The sequence below is a fragment of the Lissotriton helveticus genome, chromosome 1_1 (genome assembly GCF_964261635.1).
Source record: "Lissotriton helveticus chromosome 1_1, aLisHel1.1, whole genome shotgun sequence".
Lineage (NCBI taxonomy): Eukaryota > Metazoa > Chordata > Amphibia > Caudata > Salamandridae > Lissotriton > Lissotriton helveticus.
Genome location: NC_136057.1, coordinates 828,920,418 through 828,937,894, shown reverse-complemented (window position 1 = coordinate 828,937,894; position 17,477 = coordinate 828,920,418). Strand labels below are relative to the sequence as shown.

The 17,477-nt window shown below is 43.6% G+C and overlaps 1 protein-coding gene across 1 annotated transcript in view; it reads left to right on the top strand.

Moving 5' to 3' along the window:
* EEA1 (early endosome antigen 1) overlaps positions 1–17,477 on the top strand; it is a 764,210-nt gene that overhangs the window by 176,216 nt on the left and 570,517 nt on the right. The window contains exons 11-12 of the mRNA XM_078674577.1: positions 1,135–1,473; positions 14,469–14,618. Coding sequence (XP_078530703.1) covers positions 1,135–1,473; positions 14,469–14,618 — 489 coding nt within the window. The remainder of the gene's footprint in view (positions 1–1,134; positions 1,474–14,468; positions 14,619–17,477) is intronic.

The window sequence follows — 17,477 nt, the reverse complement described above, 5'->3', positions numbered from 1 at the left end:
CACAGCTCATTAGAACTATACTGCATACTCAGATGCTACTCTTTCCAAAGGTGGTGTTACTTTTAAGGGCCCCTTCTGTCTTACACAATGAATGTTAAATCTTCTTTGGTTGACGGGACCTAAGCTTCTGCCTTTCTATTTAAAAAATAAAAAATGGCAACGTGTGTGGGTAGCTTCATCAAGCCAGTGGTGAGCTCCTTATACCCTATGACACTCCAAACCATTACTTCTCCATTTTCTAAATAATCTGACACCAATCTTTTTGGACCTTAAATTATAGTACAATCTAACTTGCATCCTGTTATTATTATGTTCTGTGTAAAGACTTTTTGGAGTTTATACTATGTAACTGGGTTTTTAAACCGTTCCCTGGCTAAGCCTGACTTTGTGAATGTTATCATATTGTGTGATTGTCTATAGTAGCGTGAATTGGTGTGGTCATGAGCAACAACTACCCCTGCAAAAATGTGACAGTTAAGCATTGTAACTTTAACATCTGTTTAGTTGAGGAGCTTTATGGAGTGTTTAAGGTGTTTCCACCAAAATAATGGAACACTTTTACTGAGAAGGTAACCTTAAAGTTTTCTTGAGTAAATTTTGAGTTCAGTGAGTGTTAGAATTCCTTACCTGGAGAGAGGTATGCTTAGAATTGTCAGCCAAACCAGAACCATTCGCCGTGGCACATTGTAAGTAAATCCGTCCGCTGAGTGTGGGTACACAGAGTGGTAGGTGGTGAAAATTATTTCTAAAAACAGAGGCAGTGAAATTACGAGGCTTCATTTACTGTGGAGCAATACTGAATTCCCTTTCTTGGAACTAGTGAGAAAGGTCTCAATTCGAACTTAAATGGGGATATATTAATAAACATGGAATAGTGTGCATCAAAACAGGTGTTTTGAAATACTGAGAGAAATTTGAAATATGTTTGCTTAGCTGCACTTGTTCAGTAGTAAAAAATTGTGGGTACTACAATCCCTTATTCATTTATAATATATGCATGTAAAACATCTGGGCATAATAAACCATGCATGGAGACACTCTGTATGATGATGATGTTGCACAGGTACAAGCATGTTAACAGAGCAAATGTAATTTTTTTTGTGAAGTTATCTGTCATCTACTTAATTTTTGCAGAATTTGCTAGAAAAATTATTAAAGAAAGAATTAGATTACACTCAGCTGGAAGAAAGACAAAATCAAGAAGCAGTTAATTTGAAGAACTTAAAAGCAAGTCTTCACCAGAAGGATCTTGACTGTCAGAAACTCCAAGCAAGTTTGTCGGCTGCAGAGTCCTCCTTGCAGAGGGTACACAAAGAACTAGGGGAAAAAGGGGAAGCCAGCAGTAAACTCAAAGAAGAATTATCAGAAGTAGAGTCAAAGTACCAGCATGTTAAGACCGAGTTCAAGCAGCTTCAGCAGCAGAAAGAAGAAAAGGATCAACAGGCTCTACATTTGCAGAGTGAGATCAATCAGGTGAGGTGGGACAGAGTTGTAATTCTGCAGCATTGATCCTTTCATCTCCCCTCTGAATGCTCCCATTATATATGTAAAGAACTATAGTGGTGTATTGCAATTCTTTTGAATTGAGCACATTTTTTGTATCCTACACGTTTAAGTCGGATAAGGCTGTGAATTTGAATGTAATTTAAAAGTCACATTCTTGTTCATGCTGTCAATGTATAACTCTTACCCCCGTCCCATCAATTCTTACTTGTTCCATTTAAATCTTTGTTTCACTGAGCTATAACTTAATTTATTATGGATGACTATAGCTGAGGCAGTTAGTGAGATGTTTTTTTTAAACATATATTATTAATTTTCAGTTTTCATCCCGTCAGTTACAACGTATTGTGATTATTTATTTATTTATTCAAAGTTTTATATAGCGCGAACAAGATCCTTACAGATATCAGAGCGCTTCACAAAGACAGGGTAGGGGCAATAGGAATGAACAGATAAAATGGAAGCAGTATAGTAGTCACTGACGTTGTAGGATAATAATAACATACATAATACATATCAATATACAAACAGGTAAACAAGTAATATAAGACGGCACCAGTCATTGATCCCACTACAGAGGTGTTCAGGTACACCTTGGGTGTGTGGATGGCTTATACCAATGTCTTAGTGTAGAGAGAACACCGAGTGGGGGCATCGGGAGAGTGAATCAGTAAACCAACGTATATTGGTCGGTATTAAGAGAGTAGCGTAAAAGTGACCCCCATCAAGTAGAAGTATAGTGCCAAAGGACAAGGTGAACAGTGATACAGAGCAATGCAGAGTCTCTGATACAGCACCTATAAGGTTCAGGAGATCTTGGCCAGAAGGATGGTTTTCACCTCTTTCTTGAAGAGTGCAGTGGAGGAGATAAGCCTGGTTTCCGGAGGGAGCGCATTCCAGATCCTGGGTGCCATTCCTGAGAAGGAGCGCTTGTATGTTTTCTCTTTCCGGAATCTGCGAGGTTTCAGGAGTAGATTTTTTGTACTTCTATTGGACCTCGAACCTCCTGATATAGACAACTTTTGAGCGAGGTAGTTGGGTGCATTGTGGTGCACGGCCGCGTGTGTGAATTCAATGCATCACATTGAAATCACCGTGCATCACATTGAAATCACCGTGCAATGTAATTGCACCGCGCTATACACAAACTGTATATCGCATGAATGCAACTATCCCAACCTTGCCCTCCTCCCCCAACTTCGAGCTGAGGCAGTTAGCGAGATGTAATGTCAGTTATCGACCTCTAGTTATGTTATCTCTTCATCTGTTACTCATTTTTTTATTACTTAAAAAATGCTTTCATATGTCTCTTAGTCAGTTGATTGCTCAGTACACGTAAAGCAAAGTAAGGTTTGCCAACCATTTAAATATTTGTTACTCACCTTTTTTATCATTTAATTTGTTTTTGGGGGTGGGGGATTTTAACAATTTATTTGAGCTTCTGAGATGCAGCCATTGACCGGTAAACTATCCAAAGCAGTAATCATCTTGTGCGTATATGACATGGGGAGGGAGGGGGTAAGCCCTATGGTGCTGCAAAGCAGGTCAGACACTTCCATCAATAGCAGAGCTCGAAAAACAAAACGCAATGAACAATATATGTAAACTGCCTGGGTACAGCACATTGTGTCATCTCAGACGATAAGTTGCCTTAGTCAGTCAAAATTCTGATATTCTGGTTTACCGCCAGACCATATGGAGGAAGTCCGCATCTGTCTCCGCATAACGTGCACCATTGGCTAATGTACCCTTGTACATGAGCTTTATACTCCGTGGCATCTGATGTGTAGTGTAGGTAATTGTGTGAATTCCTGTCTCTCATTTTAGAGACATTTACAAAACAATTCAGACATTTTAACCACTTATTGTCTGGCAGCTTAGGTTGTAGATGTTCTACCTACCGCTGCAGCGGTGGTGGGGGACACATCAAGATGTCCATGGACGAGAGGGCAGCGATCACTAAAAAGGTGGTGAGTGGCATGCAGCTGCAATCTCCCTATCGAGGTTGCTGTCTGTTGGAATGTGTTGCACCCTTGTATAAAGCTGTTCTGACCCCTGGCACTAGTAGGTGCATAATAGTCAGTGTGGTACTATTTCCCCCAAAACTTAGCAGTCCAGATTGAGCAAGAACAGGGGATGGTATGACCCAACCTCTGTAATTTCATCTCTCCTTAGGAAAAACCACTACCACTAAAGCCTCTCCCATGGAGGTTGGTAGCGATCGTTAAACGTAGCCGCCTCCATATGAGTCTAGGGGTGAGGCGTGGGGTTATGAAATTTGACAGGCAGTCCATCGTTGCCTCATGTCTTGCCACTGACCATGTTTTTCAGTGCCAGATTGATTTTCTCGAGGGTGATAGGCTCTTTCAAGTCAAGCACTTGCAGTCTGGTGAGGCGGGGCAATGTAATCCCATCTAGGTAATTCACCTAATAGTGTCTCCCTGTTTTCTGCATACGATATTCATGTCCTCCTGTGTGCAGTCGATGTTCCCTTATGGCTGCTTAAAATACTTCTGTAGATCTTCACATTTTCTGATTGAATTGGCCAGCAGTTTCTCCACCTACTCTATGTTGGCAGGACTCATATTCCCTGTAGTAAATGCAGCTTAGTTTATCCAGGAGCCACTTGTGTTCTATCCTACAGTCATGTAGCTTTTGCTTGAGTCCTGGGGGTCTGAACCTTTTTTTGGTCAAGGTCTTTAATGCTGTCCACTACACTTCTTAAGTCCAGCAGCAATGTTTGTCACTGCTTTTTTCACCCTGTACGCAGTTTTGAGACAAAGGTAATCTATAACCCCTTTAAAAAGCATCCCATTCTATCTATCTATATTTCCAGAAAGGATTTTTGCTGTTTCTGTAGTTCTGCAGTGTAGTTGGAGAAGATGTTGATCTGACTGTTGATCACTGTCCCAGGATCCCACACTCTAGCAGCAGCCTTTGCAGAATGTGTTATCTGTCGCGAAAGTTGAATAGTCGAGCCACTGGTCGAGGTGGGGAGCCCGGCGGCGGTGAGCTACTCTGAACCCTCTGTGGGTCATTTCAACAGAAAAGAAAGGTGAATATTCCCCCCCCCCCCCAACACTGTGTTGGCTAACCATTCCTCAAGCAACAGGTCCATGCTGGAGGTCAGAGGTGGGATTAGGCATAGAAGAGGGCAAAGCCGGGCGAAAGGAAGAGTAGATCTGTCAGATTTTCTCCTGAAAGAAGTCCGAGAGCTCAGCACAGAGAATAGAAGAGTGTGAAACTGTGCTGTTCAGAGCCAAGGGCTTGGTAAAACATTGGGCAATTTTAAATAAAAGATCTATAGGAGCATTTAGCCACCGGATCGTAGGATTTTCTCCATGAGCGTTCAAGTCTCTTGTATAGACTTTTCTCCACTTGTAGTTCCATGGAAAACCAAGGGGCCGAGGGTTTTTCCTGGAAAAGAGGGGCACAATGTCTAAGGTGGAAGTGACCCAGCAGTTGAAGCTGGAATCATCACTTGGGTTACCCGTCAGCAAGGGGGGGGGGCGGTTTGGAGCAAGGGTCCGATAGTTTCAGGGGATACATTCCTCCAGTTTCTCCTATTATTGGAGATAGGCCTGGAACTGCAACCTGAGGAACAGATGGTCCGACCAAGTCAGAGGTAGCGGTGCCTCTTCTCTCAGGTTGGGATCATTGGAAAAGATCAGGTCCGACATATGGCCCGCTATATGGGTATTGGCAAGCACCCTTTGCGACAGGTTAAGACCCACCAGAGTATCTGCCAGCTGAGAGGCCATATTACATTTTTCATTGTCCATGTGGACTTTGCGGTCACCAAGGACCGTAAAATTGGCGTACTTCAGTGACAGATCTGCGATGATGTTGCATAGTTCTAACTGGTGGCAGGGTGGGTTGGCAGGAGGTCTATATACCAAGATCCCTGCCTTCAACGAGGAGGGCGAAATTCTGATGCAGTAAAACAGAGCCTCAATAATTCCTCAATGCTAGATTCTTCTGCAGGAGAGGTTCCAGCCGTCCCTTATGATGATAGCTATGCCACATCCTATCCTATTACCACCCGGTTGGTATAAGACATCCGAAAACCCTCCAGTATCGCCAACATTAGGTCGGGGTTAGAGCTCTCCTTCAGCCAAGTTTCTGTTAAACTAAACACAAGGAGATGATGGACGGAGTGCTGAAACTTTTCAGACACCCACCCCCATTCACAAATCTGGGTTAAATCCATCATCGTCTTTGATCGAACTTTGCCACCTCAGTTCAGACCCAGCTGTATGCAAATCAGTCTTGACCCTGTGCCTCATGGGAACAGTCCACCCTGAACTGCCAAGCCAGGTCTTCCCTGACCCAGAAACAAGCATCCCCAGAAGTGAATTGGGAGTGTCCTTTAGGGGCTTCCCACTGGGGAACTTGTGTCATTTACGGCTGTTCGTCATAAGGCTGCAGATCTACTTGTGTTACTTTAGCTTGTGGAAGAGACCAAGACTAACCTAGCAAAATCATGGGATCTCCTGTACTTCACCATTTCTCCCAATTAATGAGGCATTCTGGACCCCATGTTGTTATTCTGAAGCAAGCCATTGTATTCCCCTATGGTGAACCAGCAGGTCAGGTCACCCACTTCCATGGCCAGGCTTGAGGACAAAAAATATTTGACCGCTCATATCACTCTTGTGGTCTAGGCTTCCTCATCTCAGCAGCAGCCTGACACTTGTACTCCCATGTAGTACTGATGGAGAGCCAAAAAGGATCTAAGCAGTTTGGAAAAAAAGTATTTTCTGTGCAGAACCTTAACCTTTACTGCACGAACACAATTTACGTTTTAGACCTTTCTCTTCCAGGGGATACTCATCAATAGTTATAAGTACTGAATAATCCCCGCCCACGTGCGGGATCCTGGAGCCTATAGAAATATACATATATATGTGTATGTTGGGGACCACAAGTGCCCAGCACTTCCGCGACATACATATATACATGTATATAAATAAATATGCAGTCTAACATAATTCCAATAGGGCAAAATGCCAAAATTACATAGTTTTTCTTGTTCAAAAAATGATCTCCTACATACGCTTTGTAATAGAGAACATACACTGTAATAGTGCCACACAAGAAACCTTTATTTTCAGAAAGGAAAAACAGTTAATAGCGGGCAGTTGGCCCACAGGCTGCTTAGATGAATAAACATCACGGTACAGTAAAAAACTGGCATCTTGCCTTTAAGGCTTCCAAGAACTTGGACACCGTGCCTTTAAGATCTCCGGGAGCCCCTCTGATCACATCATGCGCCACAGGTGACAAGTCAGTTCTTTTTTCCCGGCTCCTTCTGTTAGGATCCTGGAGCTTGAGCTCAACAGTTTTTGATTATTTTTAGTCTACTGTTTTTTCTCTAACTTTTCGACATTTTTGACTGCTGGTTGATATTTCTTAATCTTTTCTGACAATTTACCATATCTTTTTCTGTCAGAATGCCAGCATTATTTCACAGATGTCCTTCATGTGGTAAAAAGATGGCAAAATCTGATCCGCACTCGGTGTGCATTGTCTGCCATCTTCACACAAGCCTGACATTTGCAATTGGCAACAATTTTCAGAACTGACCCTTTGGGACAGGGAGAGGATTAGGCTCCAGGCCTTGCTGGAGAGAGGTAAAAGTCAACATAAAAGTGGCCTTGGGTGCGTCCAGGAACCCTCCTCTCATCAAGAACAGCGAAAATGGCGAAGATCTACCTCTCAAGAGACAGATTTCTGACTGCTAGCTGTTGGCTTCAAGATCTCCATCGAAGAAGCAGGCAAGACACTCTTCAGCGTCGAGGGACAGATCGCCGTCGAGACAACGACACTCTGTCGCCCAAAAGTAAGTCGACGTCGAGACATACTTCGGGCTCGACGAGGAACATTCTGCCTCCTTCTCGAAGGTCGTCGTTGAGGGGTTTGCCGGCGAAGACTCTGCCAAGAGCTTACCGACTGACTACGTCGAGATCTCCTTTGCAGTCGGGGCGCTCACCATCGAGAAAGTCGACGCCGAAGAAGCGCCAGAGCCGATTGGCGTTGAAATCTCCGGTACGCACGCTTGGACGTTCGACGTCGAGGATGCCGCCTAGATCGCGAAGACGAGGATCTTCCAGTATCTTGCCGCCAAGGAGATCGACGTCAAAGACTGCATGGTCCATGTAGTCGTCGAGGCATCAGTCGACGTCGAGAGACAAAAACCCTGTGCTCATCTTGGGGGAGGCGACTGAGAGGGCAAGGTCGAGATTAAGACATTCGACGTCCAAGACCTTCATCATCTCCGGCCATTTACATTGTCCAGATTTCACCAGAGGGCTAGCCAGTTACGGCCAAAAAGTCACATCCTTTCAATCTTTCGCCAAGATGGCTGGAAGGTATTGGACATACAACAACAGGGTGTGCTGGTCATTTGAAGTCCTGATTCGGATTACTCTTGCACCTACCCACCTTCAAGAGTTTCCAGGGGTCTTCCTCCAACAGCATCATCGAGGGTCTCTCCGAAAAGAACCCCGAGAAGGTCAAGGTCCCCATTCTCCCGCCATACGAGGTCACAGGAGCGGTCTCGTTCGCATCATGCTTCCTCTCCTAAGTGGAGGAGACAAAGATTAGCAACGTGGTCCACATCCACCAGATCTTCAATCAAGGCCAATTTGTCAACTCTTTCTGCAACATCACCATCCAGAGTGTCCCTAATTGATGACAATGGAACCTTCAATGACGTTCTCTGCAGAGGGGCCAAAAAGCTCAACATCAGTATGTCTCCCCTCTATCTTTGAGACTTTACACCATCGATCATCAACCAGGCCTCCACTGTTTCTAGTCCCAGGCCTCATGGAGCCTGCCATGCAGACTTTTTTAACTCCTTCCACAGTGGGCGCTATACCATCTCGTATTGCCAAGAAATACATAGCACCTGATTAGGACCTGCTTTTCCTACGTTCTGTTCCCCCACCAGACTGTCAGTAGGGCACACTCTGCAACATCTTCCTCGTCAGTCCCTCCCGAGAAAGACAGCTAAAATATGGTCTCACTGGGCAAGATGATGTGTAATACCTCTGCCTCAGTTATGAAGGTAGCCATTTCAAAAAATGGGGTTTACACAAAATTGGTCCTGGACCCGGGTATTTAATTAGTATCAAAGACAATGGTCCTAGAACCTAGTTCAAAGAAAGCTGTGAATCAAATGGACATTAGTATGGATAATTGATCAAAGTACAAAGGAGTTTAGTACCAAATTATTTAAACAAACTCCTTTCACCTAAGTCAATAATTTGGACATCTAATGTGAAGTCAAAAAGCAACAAACCAAACAGTTTTTTGTATATTCACCAAATAATTTATTTTCAGATTCTGGTGAATTTATTATTCAGGTATTCAAAAATGAAAAATTGGTTGCTCCAGGAAGGAACGTGCGTAAAGGAGAAGTGCTCGGTCTAAGTCAGTGAAAAAGAAGGAAATTCAGTGACCTAGAGGACAAGGAACTTTGTATTCTTTTTAAACAATATGCACGGCAGTCAATCACCGTCATATACAGCCTAGCTCCACATATGGTACAAGGCTAATAAAATTATTTACACAAATACAGGATTAAATTCCAAATAGGCACGATAAGGGTCACATAAAGTCTACGCCTAATCAGGGTCATCGACGTTTCGATCCGTCTTAGGCCACAAGGGAAATTCAGGGCCTCGTCCGTGCGGCTCTTCTGGACTGGGGGGTGAAGGGCAACCTGGGATTAGGTGGTTATGTCACCTAATGGATGGATAGAGAGAGTATTGATCAGGTGTGTTGCTTTGTCAAATGTGCACCATTAAGGGGCAAAGGAAACCAGCATTTGCAATGCAATAGGTCTCACATTTGCGAGAGTTTTAGCTATTGCCATTGAAAAATGACTATGCCTTCGATTTATGTGTCGGTTTTCAAAGCAGATAAATAAAAGGCATAGTCATTTACAATGTCAATAGCTCAAACTCTCGTAAATCTGAGATCTAATGCATTGCAAATGTTTGTTTGAGGTGTGTAATAAGAGGCAAGTCTAGAATTTGCCAGTAATGCCCTTCGGCGGGAACTGACAAGCCCCTGAAGTTTCAGAATTTGCTTTCCTTGTTATGGTGACAAAAGTGAAAGAGGCAGAGGTGTAATTGGCAATATTTTCGTACCCTTTAACTCACTTTAGTTTGAAGGGTCTCCCCTTCCTTGGACCATCTTCAAACCAGTGAAATAACTTCCCAAATATTTCACTGTGATCACCAGACCGGAAAGTACAATTCACCTGCAAAAAAACATGTTTGCATCGCCATCGATACGCTCACTCTACTAGGAGAGTCAAAGGTTGAGAGGCACAGCCATTGAACTACGTAGCTCTCCTAATGTGGTTTCTACACACAGCCTCGGGGTTGTTTCTCTGCTTTGCCATACTGCAGAATATACTTTGCTGACACCATTGCCCCTCCCAACAGTGTTACACGATAGCATGCCGCACTAACAATGCATCAGCCCTCCGCACATGAAAGAAGGAACAGAACGCTTTCCTAGCCAGATATAAAATGTACTCCTTGCAGGATTGTGCACTGTGGAAAACACAGAGGGATTATTCTAGAAACCTACAGGATTGCTGTATTTTGAGATTCTATGACACTTGTTTTTTTCTATTGAAAACGTAACACTTCAAATACAACTACAATGAAAAAAACGCGCTGAAATCTGCAGCTGTCAAATGAAAATAGTTTATAAAGCGCACTCATACACTGGAAACGTTACCGGTGCATTACTCGATTTCCGCGCGGATCCTGCTTTACGCTGGAAGCTAGCTAAACAAACTAGAATGGAAGTGATATCCGTGCAGACTATCGAATGCTAATAAAACTATACGGTTTGATAACTGATTTCTAGTATCAAGGGAGGCAACTCGGTGTAAGGCTGGTTGGTCGGAGCCATGCAACTGTAATAGTTAAGTTGTGGGTCATGCACTTTGAGCCTGGGTTTCCTCTCCTATGAGTACTTAAGTTAAGAACTAGAAGGCTATTTTTCTTGGGGTGGTGGTGGGGAGGTGGGGGGAGGGGGTGGAACTATGTGCCTCACTATCGAAGAGGATCTTGGGAAATCAGGCCCAGGGTAACCTCATATAGACTACGTACCCTCTTGAGGACGCACATAGAACATTATAATTACACTGGATGACGTTGCTTTCATGTGCCTAATATTCCGAATCCTGCTGATGTAATGTGTTTAAAACGGTCCTTCAACCTACATGTTTTTCAGCTGTTCTAATTTTAACTAAGTAGCAGGGATAAAGGGAATGTTTCTGGCTAACAAGAAGACTGACAACCAGGTCAAAACCTTCTTCACTTAAATGCCGCATACTACAGCATTGCAGCCACATCAGATGCCAAGTCCAGGGAGAACCCCTTGTTGAGCATTTCTCCAACTTTGAACACACACCTGACAGTCTCAAATGGTGGGTTATAGAGAAAGTCAAACCCAACCCCAGAGGTGGTGATTTCTCAAGCACACTGAGCAAACGTGAGTGTAGATGGATACACTCTTTAGACACCTTCTCACGAGGGCTGAATGAATCTGAGGAAATGATCAGACAGGTAGCGGTTAGGAATTGATTGCAGAGCATCCAAAGACCTACAACTAGGCCTTCTGTAGACAATACATCCGATTCATGCCCTTCTGGTTCAGACATAATAGTGTAGGTGACCACCCGCCCTCACATAACCACATCTCATTTTTTTTACTGTTCCTGTAAATATGCCCACACATCGCATTGGCATTATACCATTAAGCCTTGCGGCACAGCTGTATTACATTGTAACTTTGATCTCAATAGACATGCACATGTTGCCCTTGCGCCATTCTGTATTTATTGTGCATCCTATTTTGTAGACAGAAGTGCCATGCTAACCATCTGTAATGTCCTGATTGTTTCAGCTGTGGTTTATGCCGCACTCTTCGATGTATATAACATTCATTTGCAACTTATATGTAATGGAGTCTTCCTTTAAATCATTCCCTCCAGTGTAATTGTTCGTTTGTATAATGCAATTAATTGCCAACACTGTATGCAGTGCTTATCGAACATCCACGAGAACTGCTTTTAATGTTCCATTGCCATGATTATCAGATCACATACTAGTTCTTATTTATGTGTGTTCGTGGTTCAACTTAATCAATTCTGTAGTTTGTGTATAAACGTCACTTTTCATTGATCATCTCTCACATTGGAAACAGCATTCTTTTAATACACGTTCCCGGCGTATGACCGTCTAGAGTATTTTAACTCAGGCCTTCGCCGCATGTTCCACATATGTTTTTCGCGCGCCTCCGGTCTTTAACCGCATGCGTGCGGGCGGAATTCCGCCCGTACGCTGGGAATCCGTAAAGTGCACTTTACATGACGAGCTGGGCTCGTCATGAGCGTGCGAGGAGGCTACCTCATGACGAGCCCAGCTCGTCATGAGCGTCGAAGGGGTTAACTAACTGCCGGCTGGGACCGCCCGCACTCTGTATGTGCAGGGAGACTGAACCGGTCCCGGTTACAGCTATCGTCAGGTAAATTTCTCGAAGGCATCCATGCGGTTGAACCACTAATTCTGCCACCGCCTCCTGCCTCCAATTGCTAGTAGTCCTAATCAGATGCTTTTATTCAATCCTAGAATGCCGATCGCCTCGTGATTTTGACACGACTGACAGCCTTACCTACCTTGCCTACATCGTGATTTAGACACGACTTTGATGATCTTTTCCTACCTCACCTCAAGCTAACCTCTAGGCATGTTTTAGTAAGTCCTTACTGCTGAAGCGGGCAGGAATTATTCATGCACGCACTATTATGCCCATTCATTCTGGCATATGTTTATTCCTCCCTAGCGCCTGCCTTTTATATTGGATGAATTTTTCCCGGTATGAAGTAGTAACCGGCTCCCCACGACGCATGTGCGTATGGTAAGCCTTTTTTCCTTTGCCCTTTAATGGTGCACATTTGACATACAGTAACATACCTGATCAATACTCTCTCTATCCATTAGGTGACATAACCACCTAATCCCAGGTTGCCCTTTACCCCCCAGTCCTGAAGAAGATCCGCTCGGCCGAGGCCCCGAATTTCCCTTGTGCCCTAAGACGGATCAAAACGTTGACGACCCTGATTAGGCCTAGACTTTCTTATGTGACCCTTATCATGCCTATTTGGAATTTAATCCTGTATTTGTGTAAATAATTTTATTAGCATTGTATCGTATGTGGAGCTAGGGTGTATATGATGGTGATTGACAACCGTGCATATTGTTTAAAAAGAAAAAGTTCCTTTTCCTCAGTTACTGAATTTCCTTCTTTTTCACTGACTCACACCGAGCACTTCTCCGTTACGCACGTTCCCTCCTGGAGCAGCCTCTTTTTCATTTTTTAATACCTGAATAATAAATTCACCAGAATCCGAAAATACATTATTTGGTGAATATACAAAAAAATGTTTGGTTTGTTGCTGTTTGACTTCACATTAGATGTCCAAATTATTGACTTGGGTGTAAGTAGTTTGTTTAAATAATTTGGTACTAAACTCCTTTGTACTTTGATAAATTATCCGTACTAATGTCCATTTGATTCACAGCTTTCTTTGAACTAGGTTCTGGGACCATTGTCTTTGATATCAGTCATGAAGGTGGCCAGCGCCTCAACTCTCTTAGGGAGGTACGATAGGTCTCTCTGGGACTCCCTTTCCAGATTCACAGACCAACTCCAGAAAGAAGACCAGCAGGACTTTCAGGAGATACTGCAAGAAGGGGGCTTGGTGGCGAACCAGGTGATAAGTGCAGCTGCAGACTAATCTGATCTGGCCGCACAGGGCTATTCGCATGGCATCTGTTCCAGACGCTCGGCCTGGCTGCGTCTTACAGGCCTGAAACCAGATGCCCATTTTCAGGTTTACTTGTCTGTGCTGATGGAGTTAGTGTCTAAGTCTTTCCAAGATCACCCTCCTCCTAAAGACCAGATCAAGTCCTGCATGTCTTCTAGAAGCATATATGAATTTCTTCATGAAAGACAAGGTTAAGCACAGATAATTAGACAAACTGAATTTACCAGACATTATTCCCCAAGGTAAAAATGACCTACTACAGTTTAGTTTAGGAAAACTAGTGTGGAGCTGTAACGACCACAGCATTCATAATTCCAATATGGTGGTAACTTCTGTTACTGTACAAAAAGACATATAACAGGGCTCTGGCATTCTGGTCCATAGTGGTTATTCCACCCACAAACCAACAGCTAATCCCATGGCATGTAGCTCATGGTATCTACTCCAGCTAATATTCAGGAGCCAACACTTCTTGTTCTATAATTTTCAAGCTGGGTTCTATCCCACAGCAAGAGCGGAGTCCATTTTGCTAGCTCTAGTCAAAGACATGCACTTGATGCTGGCAACGTCATGGTTAATTTCAGTCTGTTAGAGAGTAGTGTTCATTTGTCAAAATGTATAAAGATTTACCTGAATTCTTGATCTGGCTTTCTCTCTTGGTGGATCTATTCCACGTGGTGGCAGCATCCATTTTCCCTCCGTCCTTGTATCTTACCTGTGACGTTCCCTTAGCTCCATCCTTTTCATACAATTTATTAACATCTGTCTGGCGCATAGCTCATTTCATGTTCTCATTTGATATCCTGTCTGATGTGCATGTAGACCATGCAGATCTTGTTGCACCTTGATGCAAATCTGGAGTCCGTAGAATCCACTCTGCGTGCATGTCAGTTGTGGAGGATTGCATGAAAGTTAGCTGATTGTAGTTGAAACAGAAATAATAGCACTTGTGGGTTTATTAACATGTAAGTAGTGACTTCGCCACAGGGGAAAAAAAACGCTTTTAGTAGTAGTATCTGAAATGTTTAAATTAAGATGTAAAATTGAAGCGTTAGTATTTGGGTGAGTTGCTAGAAATGATTAATTACATTGATTCTTTTCCACACAGCTGCACAGTAAACTGCTCGAGACAGAGCGTCAACTAGGGGAGGCACATGGGAGGTTAAAAGAACAGAGGCAACTGAGTGGTGAAAAATTGATGGATAAAGAACAGCAAGTAGCAGATTTGCAGCTGAAACTTTCACGTGCTGAGGAGCAGGTATGTAATGTGTGCTTTTTTTAGTCTGTGTTTTTCATGTAGCAAATCATGACTTCATATTTCATATGCATTTGTAAATATGTCCGTCTTTGCAGCATACTCTAGTTTCACAAATCTGGTAAACACTAAAGCATTTACTACATATGAACTCAATATAAAGAATACCTATGTTTGATGCATGAGTGCTGTAGATACACATACTCCTACAATCTAATATTGGGTCCGGGTGTTTGCTACTTGTTTTTCTTTGAAGAAGTCTTTTCCTAGTCACAAGGTAAAGTGACTCCTCCTTTCAGTGATAGTGCGCATCAATTCCATTGTTAGAATGTTTTTTTCCGCCATTGGGTTCGGATGTGTATTGCTGCGCTCCAGTTCGGCTTCCCTCTGTGCGCAATCCACTGTACTCTTGACCATATTGTTTCCGTACGCGTTCCCACCTCTCTATGTATCGTTTTGGTCAACAAAATCTACTTTCGATCGGAAAGCTTTGTGGACCGCCTTCGGGCCTAACTGCGTCGGTCCAGCTCTCCGTCGATGGAACGGCCCCAAATTCTGTACTCTGTGCCATGCTAAGTATCCGCGCACTGACCCACACCATGTGTGTAACTTGTGCTTGTCTCCAGAGCACAAAGAAGAAGACTGTGAAGCTTGCAGATCGTTTTGGTTGAAGAAACCTCTTCGAAATCTTTGGGCTCAACTTCAAAAGATGCAGCGTCAAAGCCTTGAAGGTACACCCGATATCTTCAGTGAAGAGTCTGAGCAAGAAGAAATTGGTGTATCAGTGGCGACGGAGGAAGAAGCCTTCCCCGTGTCGGAGTCTGATTTGGAGCTCCAGATAGACCTCGTCGCCGAAGAGCTTACGCAGGGTCTAGGTGACGTAAGTACAGAAGACCCCTTGCCCCATCAACTCAGTCACAAAAAAAACTAAGGCTTCGGCTCCACCTTTGCCTTCTGGCCAAGGTCGGCACCCAGACAACCTTTCTGACTCCTCACCTTCCGACTCTGCTCCGAAACACACAGTCAAGTCTTCCGGCTCAGGACCGAGTAGACACAAAGCCTCTTCGGAGCTGAAACCCTCTGCCTCCAAGTCCAAATCCGGCTCGGAGCCGAAATCGTCTGTGCCGATAAATAAACCGCCTTCCGAGCCAAAATCTTCTACATCCAAAGCCAGACCATATCAGAAGAAACTTTATATTAACCCGGAAACTAGTCATAGTCATACCAAGCTACTTCATAAACACAAGCTTTCGGACGAGGACACTCATTACAAGATCCCTTTAAAAAACAGTCTGCTGATACCAGCCCTTTTCATCCACCACCAGCATCCCCTCCACCACCCTCTTCTCTGATTTTTAAATCCTTTGCATAACACACCTCAGGATTCTCTACAATCACACCATTACTTGACGATATTGATGAGGGGGACATGTGTTTACCAGTAGTCCATGCAAGGATCACATAATTGACCCTCCATTAGACACAACCCAGACCTTTACCCTGCCAAGCCATCTCCACCTGATGACAATTTATCTTATCAAGAATTCATTGCCAGGACTGCAGAATACCAGAGGGTGGAACCTCACAAAGAATCCCCACAGCAAGATTTTTTTGTTTGAGACATTAGGATCCATACACAGGTCAACACAAACAGTCCCTATGCTTAATGGTATGATGAGACACGCTGACGAAATTTTTAAAGTTCATGTGTCTCTAGAGTCAACAAAAAGTATAAAGCCTCTCCAACAGATCCAATCTTTATTAAGGGCCAGTTGCCACTAGATTCACCAATGCTCACAAACCAACTAATTCCCAAACCTCAGGTGATGCTCCTCCCTCCCACCCCTCCTCCCCCCACACAAGGAATCCAAGCTAATAGACGCTTCTGGCAAATGCATAGCTACTCAAGCTGCAAATCACTGGCGCATTGCAACCACGCAAGACCTCTTGGCCAGATATAACGGAGCACACTGGGATGAAATGGAGGAATTGCTCCTATGTTTCCCAGATGAGCATAAGGCAAAAGTGCAAGAGTTAGTAAATGAGGAAAAGCTAATTTCCAATTCATCAATAAGATTTGCTCTAGATGCTGCTGATAACTCAGCTAGAGAGGTCAACACTAGCATCTAACTCAGAAGACATGCTTGGTTAAGGATTTCCAGGTTTAAGCTCGAAGTCCAACAATTTATTTTAAATGCACCATTTGATAAAGAACTCCTCCTTGATCCTGAAGTTGACCAGGCGCTGGAAAAAATGAAAAAGGACACTGTAGTCGCTAAGTCCACGGGAGCGCTCCAGTCCTTTAAACAGAGGGTCCTTTTGCTGCTCTTTTTACTGAGCAGGTCCAGAACCACACCCTCTGACCAGAATACGTCCTCTCACAAAGAGAATAACCAATCCCCTTTCTCAAGAGGCTTTTTCTGAAGAGGATATAGATGAAAAGACTCAAAAGGCAGGGGTAAAGGCTCCACACCCATAACTCCCCTTCTTCTAATAAGCAGTGACTTCTCCATGCTTCCCTCCGACCATACCACTCCTGTCGGAGGAAGACTTCAACAGTTTCACCCCATTTGGCAATCTAGAACAACCGACAAATGGGTGATCAGAATGATCCAACACAGTTATTTCCTGGAGCTTACCACCAATCCTCCAAACATTCCGCCTCGCTCTCACAAATTGTTTCCAATCCACTTGCAGTTGCTCGAACAGGAAGTGCAACCTCTCTTAGCAAAAGAAGCCTTAGAACCAGTTCCATTACAGTACCAAGTGTTCAGGGGTCTACTCTCTATTTTCTGATTCCCATAAAGAACAGCTCCTTAAGACCTATTTAAGATCTCAGAGAGTTAGACCAATACATACTAT